At 39.9% G+C, this 27,731-nt stretch overlaps 1 protein-coding gene across 13 annotated transcripts in view; it reads right to left on the bottom strand.

Moving 5' to 3' along the window:
- The window catches only part of LTBP1 (latent transforming growth factor beta binding protein 1), a 456,789-nt gene that overhangs the window by 169,092 nt on the left and 259,966 nt on the right, over nucleotides 1-27,731 (bottom strand). For all 13 annotated transcript variants that reach the window (XM_061432037.1, XM_061432039.1, XM_061432038.1 and 10 more), the window contains 3 exons: nucleotides 25,270-25,372; nucleotides 21,315-21,386; nucleotides 73-195 (listed from right to left, as the gene is read on the bottom strand). In XM_061432037.1, the coding sequence (XP_061288021.1) occupies nucleotides 73-195; nucleotides 21,315-21,386; nucleotides 25,270-25,372 (298 nt within the window). The remainder of the gene's footprint in view (nucleotides 1-72; nucleotides 196-21,314; nucleotides 21,387-25,269; nucleotides 25,373-27,731) is intronic.

Here is a 27,731-nt window from a genome sequence, read left to right as displayed (position 1 = left end):
CCCTCTCAAAGCAAAACAAAACGAAACAAAAAACCTGATCCAAAATAGGAATAAAAAGTGATCATTACTTACGAACACAACTTGAAAAGGTAGGATCCGGCCCAAATCCCACTTTGCAGGTACATCTGTAGCTGCCCATGGTATTCAAACACTCACCATTAGGGCACACACCCTGTAGTTGGCATTCATTAATATCTGCAGGAAAACAACTCTTTTAGAAGGAGATATCAAGCACTGTTGAACAGATTCTGGCTGTAAAATGCATACCCTCTCCCCTCTTTTTTTTTTTTTCCCCACTATAATATCTCTCAGTCACAGTATGAGATGCTAGCAACTTTTAATGCATTAGCAGTTTAATCAAATCAAACATTTACTGAGCATCTACAATTTAGCAAATATTTACTATAAGCCTATTAGGTACCTCGTTCTATTCTAGATACCAGACCCTTACCACTGAATAACAGTGACAAAGATCCCAGCCTTCACAAATCTTCTATTTTAGTGTCTGTGTTGTTAAGTATTATAGAGCATACAGGTAAGGCAAAGACCCTTGCCCTGGAGACTTTTACAGTCTAGCTGTATATATAACTAGGTAAAAATTAAAGAACTGAAAATCAGTCAAGTTATCACCACCAGAAGAAAGGTCATAACCCTGAACAAGTTATACCATGAGACTGCCTATCTAGACAAGTAAGAGCTATGGGGGGAAGGTGCAGGTAAGGGAGACGGCAGCATGGCAGAGGAGGTAAGACTTCATCAGGTAGTGAATCTGGGGAGGAGCCAAATGGATGGGCAGGAAAGGGTAAATGATCTGCATGGGTGGACACGAACATGAGCACAGAGACTGGAGAAAGAAAGGCGATCAGGAAATCATGAGTCAAATCATCGGCTGGAAAAGTTTTAGGAAGGTGAATAGCTGGAAAAAGAGCTGGTTAAAGCCAGGCTAGGTTTGGATTCAATTTTACTGAAAACAGAAATATACTAAAGGTTTGTGAGCAGGAGGAAGATGTAATCAATGGCAGGCTGTAGGGAATGCATCTGGCCAGCACATGGCTTGGTGAGATGAGATTTAAAGTTTGATCGCTGAAGGAATAATGCAAGTATGAGACTAGTGACAAGCCAGGTTGGTGACAGTGAGAATAATCAGGAAGAGAAGGAATGAAGTGTTTTTTGTATTTTTGGAAGGAACAACTGACAATGCATGGCGTTCGGTATTTGACTAGCCAACACAGCGTTGGACAGGAAGAAGGTCAAAGATGCCTGCAAGGCTTCTAATCTGAGCAAAGAGGAAAAGACATGGTTGGTTTTGTGCAAAGTTCTGTGAAGGAAAGAGGGAGATGAAGAGATATGTTTGATACTACAAGGTCACACTGGGATACTCAAGTATAATTATCCAGCTGCAGCAGCAGATTCAGGAATAAAGTGAAAGGAATTACAGCCAGAAAGAGAGTCTCAAGATCGTCTACATAAGGTGACTGCTATGGTCTCAATGTTCTGTGCCCCACCCCGCCGAATCTGTTGAAATCCTAACCCTCCCCAAAGGTCACAGTGTTAGGGCTTCCCTGGTGGCTCAGCAGTGAAGAATCCGCCTGTCAATGCAGGAGACACGGGTTTGATCCCTGGTCCAGGAAGATCCCACATGCCGCAGAGCAACTAAGCCCATGCACCACAACTACTGAGCCTATGCTCTAGAGCCCAGGAGCTGGAAGCCCATTCACCTGCTCTAGAGCCCAGGAGCTGCACCAAGAGAAGTCACTGCAATGAGAAGCCTGCACACAACTAGAGATTAGCCCCCACTTGCCACAACTAGGGCAAAGCTGGCATAGCAACAAAGACCCAACACAGCCAAAAATAAATAAAATTATTTTTTAAAGATAAATATATTTTTAAAAAAGGACACAGTATTAGTAGGTGAGGCCTTTGTGGTGTGCTTAAGTCATGAGGGAGAAACCCTCGCGAGTGAGATCATTGTCTTATTAAAGGGGCTTCAGGGAGACCCCCAGTCCCTCCCACTATTTTGAGGATACAACACAGACACCTATAATCGAAAGAGGACCCTCACCAGAAGGCGACCATGCTGGTGTCTTGATCTTGGACTTCCCTGCCTCCAGAACTGTGAGCAATAAATACCTGCTGTTTTTAAGCTACCCAGTTGGTGGTATTTTATTCTAGCGGCCCAAATGGACTAAGACAGTGACCCAAGGGGACGTCAAAATGATTTAGAAGAGGACAGACAAAAATGTGGCAGCTTTTTTAAAAAAAGATTATGGAGTCATTTGCAAAGATAATTAAAAATAAATAGAATGTGACGAGTTAAAAATTTTTTTAAAAATTAGAAGTCATCTATTTTATTCAGTGTGACTTATGAAGCTCTTTTTTTTTTAACATTATAGTTTCTAATTATTAAGAAGTATGGATTTTATTAATCCATACTTCCTGGAGCAGCAACTGGCAACCCACTCCAGTATTCTTTTTTTTTTTGACTTTCAACTTAATTTAATTTTATTTTTTAACTTTACAATATTGTATTGTTTTTGCCATATATCAAAATGAATCCGCCACAGATATACATGTGTTCCCCATCCTGAACCCCCCTCCCCCCTCCCTCCCCATACCATCCCTCTGGGTCGTCCCAGTGCACCAGCCCCAAGCATCCAGTATCGTGCATCAAACCTGGACTGGCGACTCGTTTCATATATGATATTATACATGTTTCAATGCCATTCTCCCAACTCATCCCACCCTCTCCCTCTCCCACAGAGTCCAAAAGACTGTTCTATACATCAGTGCTAACAAACTTGACTCTTAGTGTCTCCATTTCAAATAATACTTACTTCTTGCAATAATTAATTCTAATAAAACTACTAAGGATCTTAAAATGCTAATTTTCTACATTAAAACTGAACACCATGGTAGTAAACAATTACTAGTAGAATCATCACATAAAAGGTAGATACAACCTGAAATAAATCATTATTTGCTTATATTTCATATTCAAAGTAGCCAAAAACATGTATATGGATGTATTTTACCCAACATATGCAATTTTTAACTTCAGTGACAATATGACATTTTCAACGACATTCAAATGACAACCCATATTTGTTGTATAAATTCTAGAGCATTCCAGGTTTGCATCCAGCTGGAAGCTGGTACAGCTAGATGACACCTGGCCCAGCATATGGTCTAGCATCCATCTTATACTTGATCAGAGTCTGTGTTTTACTATAAAGCACATTTATGCACAACACGTAATTGAGAACATTCCCCTGTAACTCATTCTCCTTAAGAGAAGCACCATAAAGAAGCAGGAAGAGTGTCAAGTTGAGGTGGGCCTGGTACACGCAAAGCCTTTACGTACGTCCCCACTTAAACCTCAAATGTGGGTAACCAGTCAATTGGGTCAAAAAACCTGGACAAAAATCTCCGTTTCCCCTCATGTTCCCACTATGGTGTGATCATCAGCCTTCCTCTTTCTCAGAGTGGACTTGACTCCTAATCATCGGTTGCGCCATTACACCATCCATGTTTACCTCTTAGGACCCAGAAGCTCCCCTCACCTGGAAGTTTCTATGATAGTCCTGTCAGGGCCTCCCTGCTGGCTAACCTCCCTGCAGGTTAAAGTCGTGTTTCCCGCCCTCTCCGCCCCAAGACATAGATACCTGATACACAACCACTGCCCTGTACCCTCTTCCAACGTCCCCTTTTTGACTCTTAACATTGTCCACCGCCTCGACCATGATGCCATAGGAATGGAGGACACAAGTTAGGACATAATCAAAAACACTATGGCTGCAGACAGGAAGAAATAGAATGAAGAAGAGGAATCATGTAAAACTTTTCCTTTTCTTACCATCTCTATTCTAATCAGCTTGTGCCGCCAGCACTAGCAACACCACTTCCCCTAATTTTGGCTCCAGAAACTCAGAAACATGGACACATGCTAATAGCTTCCAGATAAACTCCCGTTTCCCTAAGCTGCGTCAATTTATTTTTATCACATTCTCTAAAATACCATAAACGAAATTAAATTTCCAAGATTTTTTCTTTCTAAAGTTATAAAAAGCTAAGTATATCAATCTTAAGTATACAGCTACATGAGTTCTTTGCATGTATATATACAACTGGGTATGTGTATATGTGTGTGTGCAAATACTGTGTAACCACCATCAACATCATTACTTAGCACATTTCACTCCCCAGAAGGCTCCTTCATGGCCCTTCCAGCTAACTACTATTCTGCCCCAGCAGGTAACTACTATTCTGATTTCCATCATTATTTATTAGTCTTGCCTGTTCTTAAACTTCATACAGAGTAAATATCACTAACATTTTTTTGTCTGACTTTTAATTATTATGCTTATGAGATTCATCAATGTTGCTGCATGCAGTTCATTTTTAATTGCTGTTATATTTTATTATCTGAGCACAAAGTTAATTTACCATTCTACTGTTGACAGACATTTGGAGGGTTATTTCCAACCATGCACCAGTGAACATATATATATATATATATATATATATACACACACACACACACACATATATAAAGATATATATATCTTTTGATAGGCCCAGGTACTGATTTCTCTTGGGAACATATCTAGGAGTAAAATTTCTGAGTTACTAAACAAGGCTCATGCTTACTTTAGTAAATACTGTCAAACAGTTGCCCAAAGCGATTATGTCAAGTTCCATTTCCAGTACTAACTGCTCCACATCCTCAAGTTATTGTCGGTTTTCTCATTTTAGTCATCAAGAGAGTATGTAGTGTTATCTCATAGTGGCTTAGACCTGCATTTCCTTTTCATATATTAATTAGCCACTTAGATGGAAAAGCAATCTCTTCTAACATGTAAATACCTATAGGAATGTTGTAGGTCAGTTAAGATAGCTTCCCTCTTAGTGCTCAGGGAGAATCAGTTGATTCTCAGAGGAGGATATGCTTGTTCCAAGGGCTGGGGAGCACTCACTGGGTGGACACTAAGCTAAACAAACTGTGGTTAGTCCCCCTGGACAAACAACTGTTCTGCCAAAATTGTCAATAATGCCCTCGCTGAAAAACATACAAAGAGGGGATGAAAATATGAGCTTATAAGCACAGAAAGGACCATTTTGAAGTGAGGTTGTGTGAGGAATGATGGGGTGGAGGCAAGTGGTGGTTCCATGACAGGATTTGGAGGGTTTCATTCGCTCAACTCAGCATCTACACTGTCTACATCTGGATGGTCTCCTACTATCTCTGAGGAGGTTCTCCAGCCTGAGCAAGAAGCAAAACAGACTAGGTTCCCCAGATTGCTGAGTATGGGGCTGTGTGCTTTGTGATCTGCAAGACCAGAGTCCTAGCATCACCATGTCTGACCAGGACTCTAAGGTAAATTCATCAGATTTAATTGTGATCTGCAGACCCATCCCAGGAGCCTGGGCATCCTGCCTACCTCTTTTAAGCAAGACAGTTCCTTTACATCTGCTTCAAAAATGGAACTTCTGAGTTGGTATTTGTCAAGAAAATTTGAACATCACTGACATTATTTCTGTGAAAAATCACATTCTGGTTTCAACAACTCACAAATAAAAGTTTAAAAAGTATTCCATTCATATACTGTTCATTCCTAATATGCCAAATTTTTCACATCTAAAAATTGGATAGAAATTCTCTTATCTTTGCCACTTTATTCTTCTATCCCCTGCTTTGTTCTTGAGAGGATGGTGGGTAGCTAGATAGGGTATACCCTTTGTGTTTAAAAGAAAAAAAAGGACAAAAAACTTATGCCCCATTGTTTTTAATTTAGAACTCCAGGATTAATATGAAACATGAGCAATTATCTAAATGACTTTCTGAGGTACTCAAGCTCTTTAGTTCAGTCACTCAGTAGTGTCCAACTCTTTGCAACCCCATGGACTACAGAAGGCCAGGCCTCCCTGTTTTAAATAAGCTAAAGGAAAGTAAAGATTCACAAATGCATTAAGAACAAAACTGAAAGTGAACTATCTGGATGTGAGTGGTTTAAGAATTATGCTAAGAGAAGGCATTACCAGGTCAAAGTTTAACAATTATATGGAATGTAACTGACCCATTATGAATTATAATTCTATTTAGACTACAATTCCTTGGGCTATTTTCTTATTTAAAATTAAATAAAAACTTCTAACTTGATTATAACATCTATAAATTATTTACATTTGACAAATATAACTGCTTCAGAAGTGTCATATTCTCTAGGAACAGCCAATTTCCTTTAATGTGTTCTGATTAAATTGAAAGTACTGTAGTGCTTAGTCTAAAAAAAAACAAAACAATGGTAAACAAATGAATTTGGTCATTGTTTCCCTCTGTGGACCACCAAATTTCTCTGGACAACTGTGGAATTCTATTCTTTGAAAGAATGGTGTAACCACTTGCAAAAAAACCACAGTTTACTGAGTTCAAGAATGAAGGTCAAAATGAATGGCTGAAGGAACTGGCACTCAGAGCCATCACCCACTCCTATATGTCCATCTGAGCTGCGGTGGTGGGCAGTCTAGACGCTTACAGATGCAAAAAGGAAGGGAGAAACTCTTCCAGCCCACTGTGCACCTTTAGAGAAGGCAAAACCAAGGGAAGGGGTACAGCTCGTATGATTTACATACTTCTCCATTCACTTAGAACATTTATAGCATTCTCTGCCCAGTACAGCCTCCCATGAACCTCTGGCCACTTATCAAGTTCACTAATACAAAACTGCTCTTCTTATAAATCTAAAAGGGTTGAACATTGGCAGCATTGCATATTGGGAGGTATGCATAACAAGAGACTGTTTAAACAACCAAATGTAACCCAGCCTCAGCATTTCAGCACCCAAGAATGATACAATAACCCAGTACAATGAAGCAAGGATCGTCATCATCATCTTTTGTATCTGTATAGCGCACCTTCTCTCAATGGAACTTTGGAACCACTTTGGACCAACAGCAACATAACAGTTATTTTCAGCTTAGAGAGATAACTCGGTCCAAGCTCTTATTTTTTTAGAAAAGGGGTTAAGGGAGAATGGGGAAGTCTAACAGGAGAAATATCTCAGTATGACCTAGTCTGGTAACTAGGATCTTAAACTATGTCACCCAGAGTAAGTCATTTATTTTCTCTTGAGCTCACTTTCCTCTCTCACAACACAGATAATCCCCACAGTTGCTTCCAGTTTAAATATCCTGACTTCACAACAATCTGCCAGTTGCCAAAGTTAAAAATGCCAAGGAATAAATAAAGTAGGACATTTACTGCAGAGTATATATCATGACTAGTATAAGTACCCTGTGGGAAATAAACACATTTTTATGTATCCATGCTCCTACAGGAAAGTATGTATCTTTAACCGAGTACTAATTTACTGCCTTTTTAGTGACGCACGTTTATCCAGGAAATGAGGCATGTCCAGTAACCAACAGGAATTAGGCACAAGGTGAGAACAGAACATGCAGATCTTTGCACTTTGCGAAAATATGAAGCACTGTGGAGATTCTGCGGTGTCTACTCAATTTTTGCTGATGGGCAGAAATTCCACCACAATTCAGCAATCTGACTTCCAGTTGAAAGCAGAAAGAAAAAAAAAAAAAAGACAAAAAACTACCTCTTGAGGTAAGTACTTTTCTTAGCCAGACAGATCATATGGCTATTCAAGAGGGATCACTTACTTTAGAGAAAGGAGGAGTTCACTCTCTTAAGAGCACATATGTAATTTTTAATCCTTCCTTGCCCCTCTTCTTTCCCAGAAGCAGCTTCACACCAGGTACACATACCCCTGAAGGCAAGTGACAGGGGACACATATGCTTAAATACTTTCATTTAAGGAATCAATTTCTAGATCTTAAGCCTTCACACGTTTCCTTCTCTGCACTCAGTCACTCAGGCACGTCTCTTTGCCACCCCCATGGACAGTATGTACCCTGCCAGGCTCCTCTGTCTACAGAATTTTCCAGGCAAGAATACTGGAGTGGGTTGCCATTTCCATGTCTAGAAGTGCTCTAAAACCACATAAGCCAATCTCCTTTCCTTTCTCTCCTTTACTCAGTGTCTACTTTCCCTCCAAGGCACACTTCTTACTCATCTGGAATCTCTCTAGATACACTGTCCTACAATGTGAAATGATCAGACATCAAACGAACAATTCACAAATCTCTTTCCTGAAGCAGAGTCCCAGGACAAGGGATAAGCCTGATCTCTTTCATAAGAAGGTCTGGTTTTGCCAATTATGTTAGATGACAGACATTATTTATAAATTAAGTAAGCCAACTCCGCTGCTCCAAAGTTTTGATGAAAGTGTTTAAAGTCCATATCTAATATCAATGTCAAAAATGAATCTACCTATGCCCATTTAATTTTTGATTTACAAAATGTAGATGTCAGGTTAAAAATGTGTGAACATCTACATTTTTCAAAGTAGGAGACAAGGCAACAAAAAAATATTTGAAGATCAACATTCTAGAGCAATTTTACCCAAGGTATTTTATATAAAACACAAGCTCTGTGAGACTTCTGCCCAAAGAAGGGTTTTGTGGTCGAATATGATTGAGAAACGTGACATATTCTGTATAATTAGCACATTAAAGACCTTGAGACGTTCTCTGGCAAGGACTCTTGGCTTTCTCTGTTTAACCTGGTATTCTCCACTCATTTGGCTGTGGGCTCTTTTTTCACACACCATCTATTAACATCTAGCTGAACTGGTGGTTTGTGGAGCAAATTGTGTGAAATGCTGCTCTCTTGGGTCAGCCCCACAAACTTATATGGGTCTCCTTGTGGCTGTATTTGTTTCAACCTGGGCCCTGATGCAGTTGTTTATAAAACAATCATCAGGCTTCCCTAGTGGCTCAGTAGTAAAGAACCCAACCTGCCAGTGCGGGAGACACAGGTTCAATTCCTGATCCAGGAAGATCCAACATGCAGTGGAGCAACTAAATCCATGTATCACAGCTACTGAACCTGTCCTCTAGGGTTCATGAACCAAAACTACTGAAACCCGCACACCCTAGAGCCTGTACCCCACAATAAGAGAATCTACCGCAACAAGAAGTCCATGCACTGCAACCACGGAGTAGCTCCTGCTTCCCACAAAAGAGAAAAGCCCACACAGCAATGAAGACCCAGCACAGCCAAAAATTAATTAATTAAATTTAAAAAACAGAAATCCTCTATCATGGGATGGATTCAATCACTGGACTCATCCAAAGGAAGCAAACTACTGTGGAACAATTCCCTGCCTCCCAATCCTTCTGTCTGCAGAGTAACATGATAAAAAGAACTGTTAGAGCCCAGAAAACAGTTTGCATTTATTTCTCAATACATGTGTGCTACACATGGAAGATGCACATCTCTGCTGGTCTTGGATTTCTGACTATAATCTATAGACACTACATTAATTTCTCCTTGAAACATTCATAGTACCATATCTATCATGGGCTTTCCTCATCACTCGTGATTCAACAGGCATCTTCCCATTGAGTTTATAGCTCCAGAGATTAAGGTCAAAGAGAGCTATTGGAAAATACAATGTGCTAATGACTCACTTCACCACTGTCTTTCCTGAGGAAAAGTGAATAAAATAAACAGACATTTCCTTTTTGAGTCCTATCCCAGCGATAGAGGCATAGGAAGAGGACACACTAGAAAATGATTCTACAATGGGTGGGAATGGGTCCCAAATTGAGTTTAAATGCTAAAATGATACTCAGGTCTGGATCAAAACTGTTTAAATTCTTACCCAAAATACTGTACCTATTTAGACCACAAAGAGCAGCAGGAGTTCCAAAAGAATCTCTAGGACAGTAAAATAACACCTTCAAATCAGTAAAACATATCAATTGCTTTGATCATCACTACTGCAAAACATGATTCAGCATCACATTAAGCACCCCCACAATTTCTGGCATTAAATCACTAAATACAGCACAGCTCTGAGATGAATCTGATAGGTAAGTTAAAAGAATTTTAAACATTTTAAGTACTGAGTAATTTAATTATCAAGTCTGGTTGACTCCAGCCTTAGTTCATACCTATTATTTTCTACTATAATTTCCCAAATACATAGCAACAACAATGGATCCTAAGTTTCATTTTTTCACCCACACTACTCTCCTATCAGATCAGATCAGATCAGATCAGTTGCTCAGTCGTGTCCGACTCTTTGCGACCCCATGAATCGCAGCACGCCAGGCCTCCCTGTCCACCACCAACTCCCGGAGTTCACTAGACTCACGTCCATCGAGTCAGTGATGCCATCCAGCCATCTCATCCTCTGTTGTCCCCTTCTCCTCCTGCCCCCAATCCCTCCCAGCATCAGAGTCTTTTCCAATGAGTCAACTCTTCGCATGAGGTGGCCAAAGTACTGGAGTTTCAGCTTTAGCATCATTCCTTCCAAAGAAATCCCAGGGCTGATCTCCTTCAGAATGGACTGGTGGATCTCCTTGCAGTCCAAGGGACTCTCAAGAGTCTTCTCCAACACCACAGGTCAAAAGCATCAATTCTTCGATGCTCAGCCTTCTTCACAGTCCAACTCTCACATCCATACACGACCACAGGAAAAACCATAGCCTTGACTAGATGGACCTTTGTTGGCAAACTAATGTCTCTGATTTTGAATATGCTATCTAGGTTGGTCATAACTTTCCTTCCAAGGAGTAAGCGTCTTTTAATTTCATGGCTGCAGTCACCATCTGCAGTGATTTTGGAGCCCAGAAAAATAAAGTCTGACACTGTTTCCCCATTTATTTCCCATGAAGTGGTGGGACCGAATGCCATGATCTTCGTTTTCTGAATGTTCAGCTTTAAGCCAACTTTTTCACTCTCCACTTTCACTTTCATCAAGAGGCTTTTGAGTTCCTCTTCACTTTCTGCCATAATGGTGGTGTCATCTGCATATCTGAGGTTATTGATATTTCTCCTGGCAATCTTGATTCCAGCTTGTGTTTCTTCCAGTCCAGCGTTTCTCATGATGTACTCTGCATGTAAGTTAAATAAACAGGGTGACAACATACAGCCTTGACGAACTCCTTTTCCTATTTGGAATCCGTCTGTTGTTCCATGTCCAGTTCTAACTGTTGCTTGCTGATCTGCATACAGGTTTCTCAAGAGGCAGATCAGGTGTTCTGGTATTCCCATCTCTTTCAGAATTTTCCACAGTTTATTGTGATCCACACAGTCAAAGGCTTTGGCATAGTCAATAAAGCAGAAATAGATGTTTTTCTGGAACTCTCTTGCTTTTTCTATGATCCAGCAGATGTTGGCAATTTGATCTCTGGTTCCTCTGCCTTTTCTAAAACCAGCTTGAACATCAGGAAGTTCACAGTTCACATGTTGTTGAAGCCTGGCTTGGAGAATTTTGAGCATTACTTTACTAGCGTGTGAGATGAGTGCAATTGTGTGGTAGTTTGAGCATTCTTTGGCATTGCCTTTCTTTGGGATTAGAATGAAAACTGACCTTTTCCATATTGCTTATTTCCTCCGGGAAAGAAAGAAACATCACAACAATCAATTCCCTTATGATAATGGAACTAAAGGGAGCTACAGAGAAAACACTAACTGTAGCGAATGTTGCATAAATTGCAAAATCACAGAAGAATGAAAGGAAAAGGCACTGAAAAGCTTTTACATGGAAACATTGATGGATATTACCACTTCACTAGTCAGTGTTCTGAATGTTAAGAAAAAGTAGTATTGGCCACATCTGTTAAGTGAAAGAAGTCATGAAACATACTGGATAATTTGAAAATTCATAAAAAAGATAACACATCTATGCTTATAAGAGTTGGCACAGTGGCCACTTCTGAAAAAAGGGGATATGGTAAAAACTGAGAAGAGACAGAGGGAGGGCTTTAGGGTGCAGGGGATCTTCTATTTCTTGATTTGAGTGGTAAGTACACAGTTATATTCATTTTGTGATACTCACTCACTGGGATTTTCACTGTTCTATACATTGGTTACACTACTAACAAAAATTAACTATGTAATAAACTACATAATTTCTAATATCAGACTTTTTTCACCAACAACATGGCCTCTTGAGTTTAAACATAAAATGACCGCCCAGGTGGCATTAGTGGTAAAGAACCTGCCTGCCAAAGCAGGTAGATATAAGAGACTTGGATTCGATCCCTGGGTCGGGAAGATCCCCTGGAGGAGGGCACAGCAATCGGCTCCAGTATTCTTGCCTGCAAAGTCCCATGGTCAGAGGAGCCTGACAGGCGACAGTCCATAGGGTCGCACAGAGTCAGACACAACTGAAGAGACTGAGCACGCAAGCACGACCTCCCAGTAATACAAATAAAGATCTTCATTTCCTTTTTTTCTCAAGCAAGACATAAACCATCAAGGTGTCACAGAATGATTTCTAAAATAGGCCCAATTCTCTACCTCTCTTTGTATCCTTGTCTATACGACTTTGTAGCTTCTCCCAGTAAGAAGTAGAGTCTTTTCTCCACTCCCTCAGTGTAGGTTGGCCTTATGACTTCCTTCAGCCACTAGAATACAGCTGAAGTGGCACTGTGTAAATTCCAAATCTAGGCCTGAAAAGTTTTAGATGAGGAGAAAGCTGAGCCATCCCAACTGAAGCTGTCCTGGACCATCCAGCATAAGGCAACCATCAGCTGATCACAGACCCTAGATGGAGCCCGGCTGAGATCATCCACAGCCTGCCTGGGTCAGCAGAACTGTCCAGCTGTCCCCAGCAGCGTGAGAAACACATGACTGTTTTAGCAAAGTAACTGTTAACTTGCAGGGGAAGGGGAGAGACTCAGGAGGAGTGCTCAAGAGGAATGCGAGGTTAAATAAATACCCTCTAGATCACCAACATTCTGCTAGTTAAGGGCTTCAGGATAAAACTAAGGCACAGTGCTAATAACGTAAGAGAAAAACACTTTACCTACAAAGAAGACACATTGAAAACCAGAAAATTTGCTATGAAAATAAACAATGAAGTGTGGAGAACTCTGATTTCTAAACCAAACTACTGAAAGCATGGAACAGGCTAGTACAACCTAAAGACTAAAAGAATCAGAGAGCATTACTATCCCTCCCAGCACTGCTGCTTATTGAGCAAGGCTTTAAGCCATGGTTTTCTAACTGTAACAAGCAGATGCAGTTGTTGTCAGGAATTGATAACATAGAAACCACCTTAAAAAGTACTACAGACTACTACATAAATGTTAGTAGCCCAAAGTGGGGAGCCCAGGCAGCCAAGGTTGACCCTTGGATACATACACTCTCCATACATACATACATACATACATACACTCTCCAGGTATGTCATCTTCCATTACTAATTTCTTGGAGACTCAGGGCTCAGTTTCACTGCAAGTTTAAAGAAAAATAGCACTATCTCACCGGGTTACTGTGAGAATGGTGACATAGCTGGAGCACCCAACCCAACAACTCCACTAAACAGGCATTCAATAAACACTAGCAAAATACATAGAGAAAAAAATGTGTAGGCAATAATAACCAAAAAGGAAATTGATTATTATGAGCCTGATGGGCTACAGTCCGTGGGGTCACACAGAGTCGGACACAACTGAGAGACTTTACTTTCACTTTCAGTAAACAGAAAGTTATCAAATTTTTTTATCCAAGTGTTACCATAAGGAGAAAAGCATCACATAAATAAAATCAACAGTCATTAGAGCAGCAGGTGGCCCAGCTAGTTCACCTCTGGAGAAAGTCTGGGGAAAAGTCGGGTGAGGATCTGGGATTACCAGAGGAAGAACTTAGGTTAAGGGTCAAGCTGGCAACAAGGATGTCTGTGCAGCACAGGGATCTCTGCTCAATGTCATGTGGTAGCCTGGATGGGAGGGGAGTTTGGGGGAGAATGGTTACATGTATATGTATGGCTGAGTTGCTTTGTTATCCACCTCAAACCATCACAACATTGTTAATCAGCTACACTCCAATATAAAGGTTTTTTAAAAAACAAAAACAAGGTTAAGCTGGGTTGGAGTGCTAGTGAACTTAGCACACTTTTAGTACCAGATGTTTCAGGCTCACTGTCACTAAGAGCATAATTATGTCTACAGTTCTTCACTGTCTACTTTGTTCCTTGACACCATCACTGCAATAAGGCCCAGAACAAGTTGAGTGGGCCTTGAAAGAGGCAGTGGGGGAGAGAGAGGGAAGGAAGATTGAGGAAGATGGGTAAGTGGGGAAAGGGGAGGAAGAATCCAGAGCACTCATCACAGTCGTCCCCCAGTATCCCTGGGGGATTGGCTGCAGAACCCCTTCTCTTCGTGAAGATCTCCAAATCTGCAGACGCCCAAGTCCCTGACATCAAAGGGCGTAAGACAGGCAGCCCCCCATATCTCCATGCAGAACCCACAGATAAGAAGGGCAACTGTACTAATCTGAAGACATTTAACTTTTCAGAAACATTTATGTCTCTGAAGACTTCCATGAATATTTGGTCACAATCCAAACTCTTTGAAGGAAACCAAAAACGTCAATGGGGGAATCAAAAAAGTTAAAAGTTAATTCACAAAATATATCAGCTTCGCATGTATTTAAAATAAAACCTTGAAAGAAGCTGACACTCACTAGCCTGAGGCACTGTACCAAACCGATTTTGAATTTAGCCTGCCTCCACCCCCAAATACCTTGACAAGTCTCACCCATCCCCACTGGTGTAAATGCCATCTTTGATTTTCCAACTCAGTGGGAAATTTCCTCTGACACTGCACAGTATCTGGTTCATTTCTTACAGTGTTTACTACATGCTGCCTTGATGTTATAGACTGACATGATGCCTTTTAATTATTTGTGAGAACAGTGATTTTTTTAAGGGTATGAACTGAGTGTTAATATACTTCTCAGAGTGCTCCCACTTAAATTGTCATTAAATATCCATAAAATAAAGGAATGCGTGAATGCCAGATGGTGAATAAACTTGTGTTGATGGGCTGCATAATTACAACAGATAAAAAAAGACTGAGGATAACTGTTAATTATATAATTTGAAGTCCTCTGAAAAGCTTTTCTATACTCACAAAGAAAAACAATTTATTATATATATGTTAGAAATCACATTCTGATATTGATTTCTTTAAATAAAAAAATTAAAAACCTCAGTCCTGATATGAACACTTTTTTTTTTTTTTTAAGTAGCATAGTAAGTTCATGCTTTGGCACTCACCCCTATTTCTAAATATATAAGAATTACTAAAATATTAATACATGATACAGGGAAGCCATTGAAACTCTGGGTCTACTGTCTAGAAAGCACCAAGAGAAGCCAGGATACTATCAACTGAGGGTAACAAATTAAATGTATCTATGAAAACACTCCTTCCTCAGCAGCTGAAATCCAGCTAAACTTCTCAGCATGCTTAAAATGTTGAATAAATACATTTTTAAAAAATGAAATAAGAATAGATAAGCTATGACAAACAATGAGATTTCAAAAATGAAAAATAATCTTATAATAAAAAGTGTAACAGATAGGGTAGAATCTAGATAGGCATAATAAAGCAGCAATTAGAAAACTGGAAGACAGAACTAAGGTATTTATGCATAAAGCAGCAAAAGAGACAAGAGGAGAAAAGGACAAAGGACGTGTTATGAGAGACATTGAAAACGGAATCTCCAACACTTGTCTAAAAGGAGTTACAGCTGGAGAGCACAGTGGAGAAGCAGTATCTGAAGAGATAACATCTGATCATTTTTCAAATATGAGGAAAGACTGGAGTCTTCAGATGGACAACACACTCTGCCTACTGAGTAAAATCAAGATAAATCCACATATAGACACATCATGGTAAAACTACAGAACATAAAGAATTAAGAGATGATCTCCAAAGACAGAACCATTCTCTACTAAGGAAAACAGTATCAAAAAGAAGTCAGAAATCCAGTGGTATTCTGTAGGTCAAAAGTACTGCTGGAAAATAACTGTTATCCTAAAATTGTATACCTGATTACTCTCATTACAGAATGAGTTCAAAATAAAGATATTCTCAGGCATGTAAAGTATATACTTCTTAGTGATTCTCACTTAAAGAACTGTTAAAGGCTGTGATCTCAAAATATAAATTAGCAAGTAAAAATATAGGACAGCCAGTTAAGCTTGAATTTCATACAAGCTAATACTTTAAAAATATATGTCCCAAATTATTTGCAGTTTACCTGGCATTCAAATTTAACTGGGCGTCCTATATTTTATCTGACAATCCGATCACAAAAGAAAACATGAACCCAGAAAGCAAGGATACAAGAAACAACGCTGGGTGAAAAAAACTGATACCATCTCAATAAACTCATTTAACTATTAGCCATACCAAAAAAGTTGTTTCCATTAACTATACCTTTGGAAATAGTTCTAAAATGATAATCTCTTTTCCAAGAAAGTTATCACAAATCCATTGTCTTTTAAATATGCAAGCTGTTGTCATAATGGTCTTTGGACATCTCTACATTAAAAGAAGTGTAAATCCAATAACTGTTTCCTCAGCATGTACCACAAGTCATATTACAAATGATGCATGCAATTAATCATTAAAAGAATAAGAAACTGGTCTTAAAATTAAGTATCACTGTATCTCACCCTACTGTTTTAACCCAGCAGTATACCACAGGCCAATTCTTTTCTCCAGCCAAGCCAGTTTACTTGAGGGTCTTTCCTGTACTTTCTAGCCTCCTTCATTTTTCACTTTCATGCACTGGAGAAGGAAATGGCAACCCACGCGAGTGTTCTTGCCTGGAGAATGCCAGGGACGGCAGAGCCTGGTGGGCTACCATCTATGGGGTCGCACAGAGTTGGACACGACTGAAGCAACTTAGCAGCAGCAGCAGCAGCAAAGCACTCAAAGACCAGTCTTCCTCTACATATTCACCATAGTGCAGTCACAGCAATTTTTTTATGTTCACTTAAGAGGCCTGAAATGTAAGCTACAGTCCAGACAACCTCTTTATAACCAAGAAGTTCCATGTACACCTTCCTTGTATGGACTATTCATCAAGACTGGTCAGTTTCATTTAATGACAGAGGTATGCCCCTGGGCGGGGCGGGGCGGGGGTGGGGGTTAGGGGGAGTGCATTATCTTTTCTGTGGTCTGAACACAATTCAATTCCAGATGCACCTCGGAGCACTTTCTAGCAAAAAGAAGTCCTGCAGTGAAAGTTTTAGTAGAGTGTTATTGTGTCTTAGTGTATCTGTTTTGTAATTTTATTTTATTAGAGCAGAACAACCAGTGTAATAAAATCAAGCCAAAAGAAAGTTATGTGGACAGCTCTTTTATATTTGCTTTAACGGGCTCATCTGGAGTGAGCTGAAATTCAGCTAGTTGGATGACTGAACAAAGCAAATTACATCCTGCTGATTCAAACTGATTTAATTACACTAAATCCAAAGGGCAAGACTGATGTCTTATTCATCATTCATCACATATCCTCAGTCTGTAGTTCAGGAGTGCCCCGCCAACTCATGTTTACGGGCTATGGGATATTTTTTAAGGATTTCAAGATTCATGAAAAAGAAATATACATACACTGGATTCTAAAAGCACAGACACTGTCTAGCTATGTATTTTGGCACTGCCCGTAGCACCTCCGCACATGCTAAAAATGTAGAAAACAGTAGGTTGATTTCAGAGCTATAAACTAATGAAAAAGGCAGGTGATTTTAGAATGTTAAGAGAGATATTTGCTTTAAATAAAAGATTTCATTGAATAGACTGGTCCCCAAGTAATTTCAGAACCCAACTCTAGAAGTGAGATTTACACCTAATTTTTAAGAACACATTTATTTCATGGCAAAGTGACAGTCAAGTGTTCAGTCGTGTCCAACTCTTTGTGACCCCATGGACTAGAGCCCACCAGGCTCCTCCGTCCATGGGATTCTCCAGGCAAGAATATTGGAGTGGGTAGCCATTTCTTTCTCCAGGGGATCTTCCCAACCCAGGGATTGAACCTGGGTCTCCTATATTGCAGGCAGATTCTTTACCATCTGAGCCACCAAGGAAGACCATGAAACAGGAGTTCCTATGATCACTGCCATGAGGTATTTCTTCATTTAATTCTAATTCTACATCAAACCTTCAGCATAATAATGAAATGACAAATGCTGCTCTAGATATCCACCAGAAATTTTAATTGAATTATTTGTTTTTATAAATGAAGCAAATTATAACAATTCCATAAATGTTGAGGGTAGTGAGGGCAGGTTTTAGAGCTCCATGTGTGTATATGCAATAAATCATTCCTTTGAAAACATAATTGCAGCACCACTAGAAAGGAGGGGAAAATCCAACTTTTAGGGCAATTATTTGAAAGCTTCTCAAATTAACTTGTGCACAGTTGGCTCTTTGTTACAGAGTACACGTCATGAAAAGTTGTTTCAGGCATTAATTCACTTAGGTGAAGGAAATAATGCAATTCTAGTTATTACTCACTTTAATTTTAAATGTGCTTTGTAAACTGAGAAGACATTAAACTCTAAGAACAATGTGGAACGCACAAGTAATTAGATGGTTAACGGGCTTCTTTTGAAAAACTTCAAAATAAAGAGCTTCAAGGCTCTAGGAAAATCCAAGTGTACATATGTAATGTGAGAAAGTTCTACCTAAGTTTAGTGGCCAATATCACAAAGGGGATGAAATTAAGCCCTTCACTCAAAAGTAATGTAATAGATTATGATGAATGAAGTCATATGATGTTATGAGTCAATCTACTCTGTAGTGTAATTTAGCAGTGCCTTCTTGAGGCACCATGAAATAGAATTTTCTGTGATATTTCACTCCAGAATTCATGCCAAAAAGTACAACATTGTTTTGCAAATATTCTCCTAAGACAAACATAAGCCAGGATTCAGCATTACTGAACATCAGTGTGACTGAGGTGGAACCATTTGATATGCTCAGTATGAACAAAACTTGTTAAAGGTCACTCCATACCAACCAAACCAGAAAAGGAAAAGACTAAAATCCTCAGGGAATTACTTGAAGGCTTCTCCACTTTATTTTGCTAAATGAGATGACAAATGATTACTTGCAAATTTTCACTTCCACTTCTATAGTGGCATTTTTCTGAACATGAACTGTTAAAACCTTGAACCAGCCAGTAGAAAGAATATATTAGATAACCATCCTTTCTTATTAAATCAAATATTAATTTCATTAACTTCTATTAGTTCTCAAAGCAGATAGTATATCATATTTACATTAGTAATACTTAACAGATATATACAAAATTGGTAAAGAGGTCATGCTGCACACAGAAACAGAGGTGGCTTGGGAATTTAATCCTGGCTGGGCCTCCTCATTATCTCTGTGATCCCGGGTACTCTCTTTCAGTTCCTAATTGGGATTAATAATGTCCAAATCCTATCCCACCCCAAGAAAATGAGTAAACTCTTCATCATTTGACATTCAGAGAAATTAGGAGCATCTGACATTTCTGGAGAGTTTCTAACAAGTAGTCATGCAGACTTAGAATGCTGAGGTATAAATATGGATCCTCCTCTTTCTACAGCTTAATGAAGAGACCAGATATACCTAATCAAAGCAACACTTCAGGAAACTACATGTCTACGGTCTAAAATTTGTGTGACAGACCAGTCATTTCTTTCTTCTCATGCACAACACCTCTATCCCAGGTGACAGAATAATACTGCTATCAGAATAAATTGACAGAGTCATTTAACATCACGTACTGTTCAGGAAAATCCCCCCTGTAGCATCCTGGGCCATCAGCTATTAGGGATCTGTTGGATCACTCCTAAGTGCTGGAAACTCAGTACTTTCAAAAGCATTTCATTACAATGATGGGGAATTCTAATCCACAGAAAAGGTTTGCACGTAGTTGTTATAAATATGCCTCCTTATAACTCCAGGCTATTGACTTTAGCTTTTGAAGTAATTTATAAGTCTTGTAGGACAGTTGACTAAACATTTAAAGGCATATTTCTAAGGTAGCCACTATATTTCTCTTCAGTCAACTTGGTTTATATTTCTCTTCAGTCGAACAACTTGGTTTATATGGTAGAATATACATTTAGCCATCTATTCATTCTTCCACCCATTTAGTTCAACCTTCTACCCATACAGTATGAACTTTTAATGATATCTGAAATTCTACTGATTATTACATAATGTTGATTAATCTGCTACTCCCATATCCCTAGTAGTACTACAAGTTTGCAGATGTTTCTCAAAAAGCATCTTGAGCACTCTCTCCTTTGCCAACATTCTTTGATCTACAATGAGGGCTTAAAATATTTGAAGGAAAACGTTTTAAAGACGTGGTATATCTATGTGCATTTCAAAAGAAGATTCTTTCGAAGTCAGCAAAAGCTCTTTAAATCATAAAAGTTATACAGATGCAATATTGAAGAGACAATTCACTTGAGAGAATTCTCAGATAATTAAGATATTCCCATGACTTGAACCATTTTGATAGGGATTAACCTAAATATTGTTAACACTACATTAATCTGCTCTGTCCCTATAAACACATACTGGTCAAGGATAGAGTCTCAGACCACAAGTCAGAGGACATGTGCTGCGTTTTGATATGGATTTTGGTTCAATAAGACTCTTGAAAGCTCTTTCTCTGTTTATTGCAAAGTACACATATTTCCAAGTTACTACCACCACCTTCATCCTAGACATGTACTGGGAAATTAAGAGCACTGATTGCACATCTCCCAAAGTAAATGAAATGAAATTTGCTATCATATATGGGTACTATAAGCTAGGCACCGGTATTTGGCCACAGAAAAGTCACTTAACCAGTCTGGACTTGAATGTCCTCACTCATAAAACACAGACACTGAACTAAAGGATTTTTGAAGGTCCCACTGCTTGTATGTTTCTATACAGATTGAACAAAAGCAATTATCCTTCAATTAAAAAATTAAAAAAAAAAAAGAAATGTGTTTGCTCTGATATTTAATACCTTAATAGTTTGAGTAGCCAGAAACAGTCTGATGAGAGAAGAAAGGGAACTCTGTGGCCCAATCATATGTCAGTAAAGAAGTAATACTTGTAGGAACACGCATGTGCTCACGTGTGCACACACCCCATGTGGATCGTGCACTCCATAATGTAATCCAATCTGCCATGGATTTCAACACCAATAGATGGGGGGTGGGGGTGGGGAAGTTCCATAAAGTTTAAATGGTAGTGATGTAATTCTAGCAACCATACACTAAACTTCTTTTTCCTAAATGGAGTGAGCAAAAGGTGGTTCGCTGTGTGACCTTCACAGCTGGGTTAATGAGCAAAACACAGCAAAAAAAACTCAAGTTTCTAAAAGCAAAACAACTGTTGAGCTCATACACCAGTGAATTCACAGCTGATCTTACCTTGACAAAAGGTGTTGTTAACCCGTTTATAACCTTGTAGACATTCCATCATTTGATTATACCCATGATAAGCTGTAAAAAAGAAACAATGCTGTTACATGCTTAAATTCTTACAACCCTAAACTACTGTATGTGATAAGCAAAGGGATATAAAGCATCAGTGATCTTACTTCTAAGATATCAACCCAATGTATATCCATTTTCCTTTGTTTTTCAGTATATCTCATGTTTTGCAACAGACATAAATCTCAATTAGTTGTCAATCTTTATGTTCATTCAAAAACCATAAAACTGTTCTATATTTTCTTCTAATTAGTGACTCTTACCAAAAAATTCAGTTCCTCCCCAATGATTAACTACTGGCAGTTGAATTTTCTTATAAATTCAGAGAGGGTGATTAGACATCCTGGTCTGCCTAGGACAGTCCTTGATGATACCTGTTGCTCCATCAAGGTTCATTAACAGCACTCCACTTCACTCTGAAAAGTTCCCCAGTTTAGATAATAAACTATATGTTCACTTTAATTATAGGCTCACATATTCTAGTATAAGCTGATTCTCTCTACCATGCAGCTGAGAAGAACAGGTGTTAAAGGAAGCTAGGAGATGTAAAGAGCTGCTCTGATACATTGTCTGATCCAGCACTCAGAAAATTCAACCCGTCAAATGTTGAAGCCACCAATTTACCAACAAAACCCTAGCCACTGAAATTTTGACATCCTACTGTGATACCTGAGAGACTTCTTGGCATAAGTTCCAGGACCAGTTTGACCTAGGTTCAAATCTTGGCTCTGCCTATTGACAGCTCTGCCACCTTGAAAGACAAGCTTTCTGGGTCCCAAATGGAATTCTGTACAATGGGAGTATTCCCAACTGTTGAATAAGTCAGGGCTGTTGCGGAGTATAGAGATACTTTATACAAAATGCCTACCGTAGGGCCTGACAAAAGTATGCACAGATATCATTGCTTCCTACAATAATGTATTCTTTTATTAAGATAATAGTGGACTGTCGTGAAAATAGGCCAAATGGTTAAACGACTTAGAAGACCTAAACAAGCAGTGAAACAAAAAAGTTCCAAGTAAAATGGAAATTTTCCTTTGAAAAATAAAATTATTTTGCCCCTAACACATGGTCTTTATTCTCACCACTAAGGAATAGCATTAAGTATTTACTACTCTCATTCCTCTCCTCTATTACTTCCTTTCTTTGCCTTATTTCCTCTGCTAGAAAATGGTCAAAGTGAGGAATCTGGAAATAAGTGGGTTAAAAGGAAAAAATCGGTATGTGGGGAGTCACCCATTCAGCCCCTTGGCCACATGTCCAGTCTTGTCCCATTTAACGAGGCCACCCTGTAACACGTTACCTCCAGAGACTGTGAGATCTCTGTCCGTGAATTGTTCAAAGGCAAAAGAGAGATTATTATCTCATTTAAAAATTAAGTCATTTACCTCAAGGCAGAAAGCCAGACCACATGATCTTAAAGTCTTCCTCTGCTTAGAATTCGATGCTAATTTTCTTCAAAAAATGTTTAAAGGACAAGCAACTTGTTCATACCAAGTACATTTTTAATAGATTACAGACTCTTTAATGAAATCATTTGCAGATTTAAAACTAAGTTTTCACAGTAAGAACTGATCAACAATGAAAGGCCTTTCTGTATGTGGCTAAACAAAACCTTCAAAACATTAAATAAGAGCCACTTGAAAACTACTCTGAGTGGTGGCGGGTGAGCGGAAGCATGGAGCACAAAACCCTAGCTTCTAAAGCCAAGAAAAGTCTGCTGCTGCTGCTGCTAAGTCACTTCAGTCGTGTCCGACTCTGTGCGACCCCATAGACGGCAGCCCACCAGGCTCCCCCGTCCCTGGGATTCTCCCGGCAAGAACACCAGAGTGGGTTGCCATTTCCTTCTCCAATGCATGAAGGTGAAAAGTGAAAGTGAAGTCGCTCAGTCGTGTCCGACCCTCAGCGACCCCATGGACTGCAGCCCACCAGGCTCCTCCGTCCATGGGATTTTCCAGGCAAGAGTATTGGAGTGGGGTGCCATTTCCTTCTCCAATGCACGAAAGCGACTTAGCAGTAGCAGCAGCAGTTCCTCAGTTCTTAGACTCAGCAATGGAAAACATATTCACCTTCATACTATTCTAAACTTAGCCCCCAAATGATGGGGAGACATTTTTTGAAAGGCAATGCTTCTTCAACATTTTAGACATAGATTTGTTTCATGGTCCGTAAGACTTCACAGCAAATGACAGAGCTGGGAGTCAAACTCAAGTCTGCTGCTGCTAAGTCACTTCAGTCATGTCTGACTCTGTGTGACCCCATAGATGGCAGCCCACCAGGCTCCCCCGTCCCTGGGATTCTCCAGGCAAGAACACTGGAGTGGGTTGCCATTTCCTAACCCTAAACTCCATGGTTTTGAAATTATACAAAACGTCCCCTAGATGCCCCTTTGGTCAGCTTGTCAGGATAATTTTATGTAGATAGATCTTTTAGTGAGGTGGGACCATCAAACTCAACCCACTACTGGAAATCGCATTGCTAATCATTATTGAAACCCAGAGAAAATTACCTGGAGACAATGTCTCAGTACTGAATGTCTTTATTTATATGGGGTTTTTTCCCCTGCTGCTGCTGCTGCTAAGTCGCATCAGTCGTGTCCAATTCTGTGCGACCCCATAGACGGCATCCCACCAGGCTCCTCCGTCCCTAGGATTCTCCAGGCAAGAATACTGGAGTGGGTTGCCATTTCCTTCTCCATTTTCCCCCCTCTATATGAATAATTCATTAATTATCAGAAACTTCAGTAGGTGTTTCCAAAAATTATTCCTCTAAAGGAAGATAGGAGCAATTATCAAGGAAAAAAGTAAAATTAAATTAACTTTAAACATCAAAAGATTTAGAGAACAAGTTTGAGAGATAAGAATCATTTATGATGACGGAAGAATAGTATACAAGACAGACCAAAGGAGATTCTTAGGGGCAGTTTCTAGACTGAACAGGTTTTAAAAGGCAGTTGAGAATACCATTCAGATCAACAGATGTTTAACAAAGGATAAATAAAAATTATCCAGTGGAAGCAAATGAGAAACTCCTTGCAGCATAAACTATTAAAAAATAACTATTAAAAAAAAGATGACAACATATAAAAATATCACTTGCTTTCTTGGCAAAAACATGACAAGAAGAGGGAAAGCTCCACTTAAACCCAGCTATCTCTGTCTTTCTAAAAAGTACTAGGAATCAATTATCCAGAGCAGACACTATATTCAAAAACTGGGGAGAAAGTAACAGAAAGATGTAAATCTGGATTTATTCACATCAATAGGTTATGGAAAACAAATTTTATAGACTAATCAATGCATGCAGATGTCAGTAGAGATTTATGTCTTGAAAAATGTGATAGTTTAACAGCAGAGACTAAGAGGAAAAGGGAGGAAGCACTGTGTCCTTCTGACTAAGCTTCTCTTTCACAAATCAGCAATCATTCCTTTCTCTATTTTACTTTTCTTTTCAGTGAAATTTGAAAACCTATAGCGTAATAAAAACTACAAGAGAAGTTGTGGATATTAATACACATTTAAGGAAACTTAACAACTGCTGATTTTTTATAGCAGCATTTCATTATCATTTCATTATCATTTTAAAAGAGACTTTATTTTTCTTTCATCTTAGAAAATAGAGCCTACTTATAGCACATCCCCTTTTAAAAGATTTTTTCTTTAAAGTAATCCAGCTGAACAAAAGGCAACCGATAACTATGTTTATTAAAAAGCAGAAATCGATATGAAAGCTTTCTCAGACTTGCAAGGTTTCTGGAAATGCAAATTATTGTACTATATTCTACAATTCAATGTGATTTCTTTGAAGTCTAATGTCTCACCATTAAAACAGTCATCATAAGAAAACAGACATGCTACATTAACTTGCAAAAGAATGATGAAACGTCACTTACATGGTTTCTTGGGGCATTTCTGGCATTTGTGAAAGCCCCAGGAGGTGCCCACAGTTCCACAGCAGTCCTCCTGCTTTGAAAGGCCAGGGAGAGCTTTGCCACACTGCAATGATGAGGTGTGAAATAGGAAAGTTAATTGAATGCAGGATGCCCAGCTCCAGAGCACTGGTGTGCTTCACAGCCACATTATAAAACAGTTCCCTTGTTGTTGACACAGAACCTGGGAGGTGGGGACTGTTGAGAGTGGGGGCTCTAAAACCTCAGAATGAAACATCAGTACACAATCAGTAGGACACTCAAGCAAACAAGCATATTTCCAAGAGTTCCTTGGCATTTTTAGAGTCTTCATACACCCTATCACTGTTCAGAGCACTTTATAAAACTTAACCTTCCAATGCCTTTTTTTGTATTTTTTTTTTCCCTTAGTAAGAAGGAACTTAAAAGATACTTTGAACTTTTTACATTTGAATTTTAACTGTCTACTGAGATGTCTGCAGTGGACACTCAGGGAACAGCTGTAAGGGTGAGGCGTGCACGAAGACCTTGAGAATACGGCACAGATCCCACCTACAAGAGGCCATGGGTCCTCCTGTAACACCAAGGCCTGGGCAGGGACAGAATATGACCACGGGCTGAGCCAGATCAGCCCTGGGTGAGACCAACACTCCAGACATCCATGCAGCCTGACCCAGGGAAGTCAGCCACGCTGGGAAGGTTCTGGCAGGTTTAAATCAGGCCAGCAGGCAAAGGAGCCTGGCTTCGGGGTCACCTGAGCACCATGGAGATGACAAATGCAAGGATCCATCTCATGTTCCAGTCAGCCAAGGTCAGAAGAGGCCAAGGGGCAGAATCCTGAAGTTAGACCTGCTCAGTGGCATTGACAAGACTTTAGAATGAAAGACTCTGCTTTGCGCACCAATTTTGAGGCCAATGGTGCAGGAAGGGCCACCTGGCTCCTCACTCCTAATATGCAGGCAAAGCCCAGATCTAAGGGGCCACTCTGCCTTCCCCTGCCTCAGCCTCTACAAGATTCTCCAAATGGCTTTCAGAGTCACCTTGGCTTCCCTTGTGGCTCAGCTGGTAAAGAATCCACCTGCAAGGTGGGAGACCTGGGTTCGATCCCTGGGTTGGAAAGATCCTCTGGAGAATGGAAAAGCTACCCACCCCAGTATTCTGGCCTGAAGAATTCCAAGGACTGTATAGTCCATGGGGTCGTCCATGGGGCCACAAAGAGTTAGACACGACTAAGTGACTTTCACTTTCATAAGACAAATCTGATCACATTACTCTGAATGAAAACCTTCAGCGACTCTCCCCTGTATGAAGACTGCAACCTCCCCAACATGATACGTGTGACGTTCTAGTTCTCACCTCGGACAATCTCTCTCTGTCCCCTCCCACCACTCTAAATCCATCCTTCAGGCACACTCAAGGACTCCTTATTCTTAACAGGCCCAGAGAACCCTCACCATGAAACCTCCTGTCTCCTCAATTTCAGTGAGTTCCTCCAACCATCCCCTTTACTCCATGACACTTTCTACACAGTTCTGCTGCCTCCACTATATATTTTAATCAAACACAGATGTATTTTATTCATCTTTATATCCCAATGTATAGTACAGGTTGCAAATAAACTCTCAATAAATGTTAAGGGGAGGAAGGAGCAAACAATCAGAAGGAACTAAAGAACAAACCAGTTTCAGTCCATTCAAGCAAGCAATGGTCCTGGGGAAAACAATGGAAATTAGCAAACTAGCCCAGGCTGGTGAGCAGCACTCAGGGGCAGAAAGTTGGGACAGGTGGTGACTCGTAGAAGGGCAGCAGATAGTGGATACCAGTTGTCTGGCAGGCCTCCAGGGACCGCACTGCCTGCCCTCCAGGTCCACCCAGGCAGCATTCCCAACAAGGCTCTGACTACATGTCCAACTTGTAAAACAAAACCAGAGAAGGCAGAGCTCGGCTAATGAAGTTGGAGTTACATCATAGCTTTGAAGTCCTTAGGTTTTTGTGGGTTTTCAAGATTTCAACAGGATGTCGTATTCTCTCCAAAAATAGTGTATGATGAGCAGGAGGAGGGGAGGGGGGCAATGCGGGGAGAAAGTGAACACATGTACAAATGCAGAACCTCGGGGAGGAACAACACATACTGGCTGCATTCAGGTAGTTCCCAGGCTCCTTCAGCTTAATAACAGAAGGCTTAAACCTGAAATACGAAGCAAGGAAGAAGGAAGATGGAACAACGCTCCAGGCGTTAAGACTGCAAACAAAATGATATGTGAAGAACACAGAGGTCTCCACGGTTGCAATCAGCTGCCAAAGCGTGCTTGTGGTTTACTTCCAGTATGATCAGTCAGATTTATGTCAGACACCAGTGCACATCACATGTAGACCATTCTCGTCCCAGCCCCTCTAGGTTCTTCTCCTCATCAAGCAAAACTCTCAACACTTGCCGATTTTATATG

This window comes from Bos javanicus, chromosome 11 (assembly GCF_032452875.1).
Source record: "Bos javanicus breed banteng chromosome 11, ARS-OSU_banteng_1.0, whole genome shotgun sequence".
Classification (NCBI taxonomy): Eukaryota; Metazoa; Chordata; class Mammalia; order Artiodactyla; family Bovidae; genus Bos; species Bos javanicus.
This window is presented reverse-complemented; position numbering and strand designations above follow the sequence as displayed.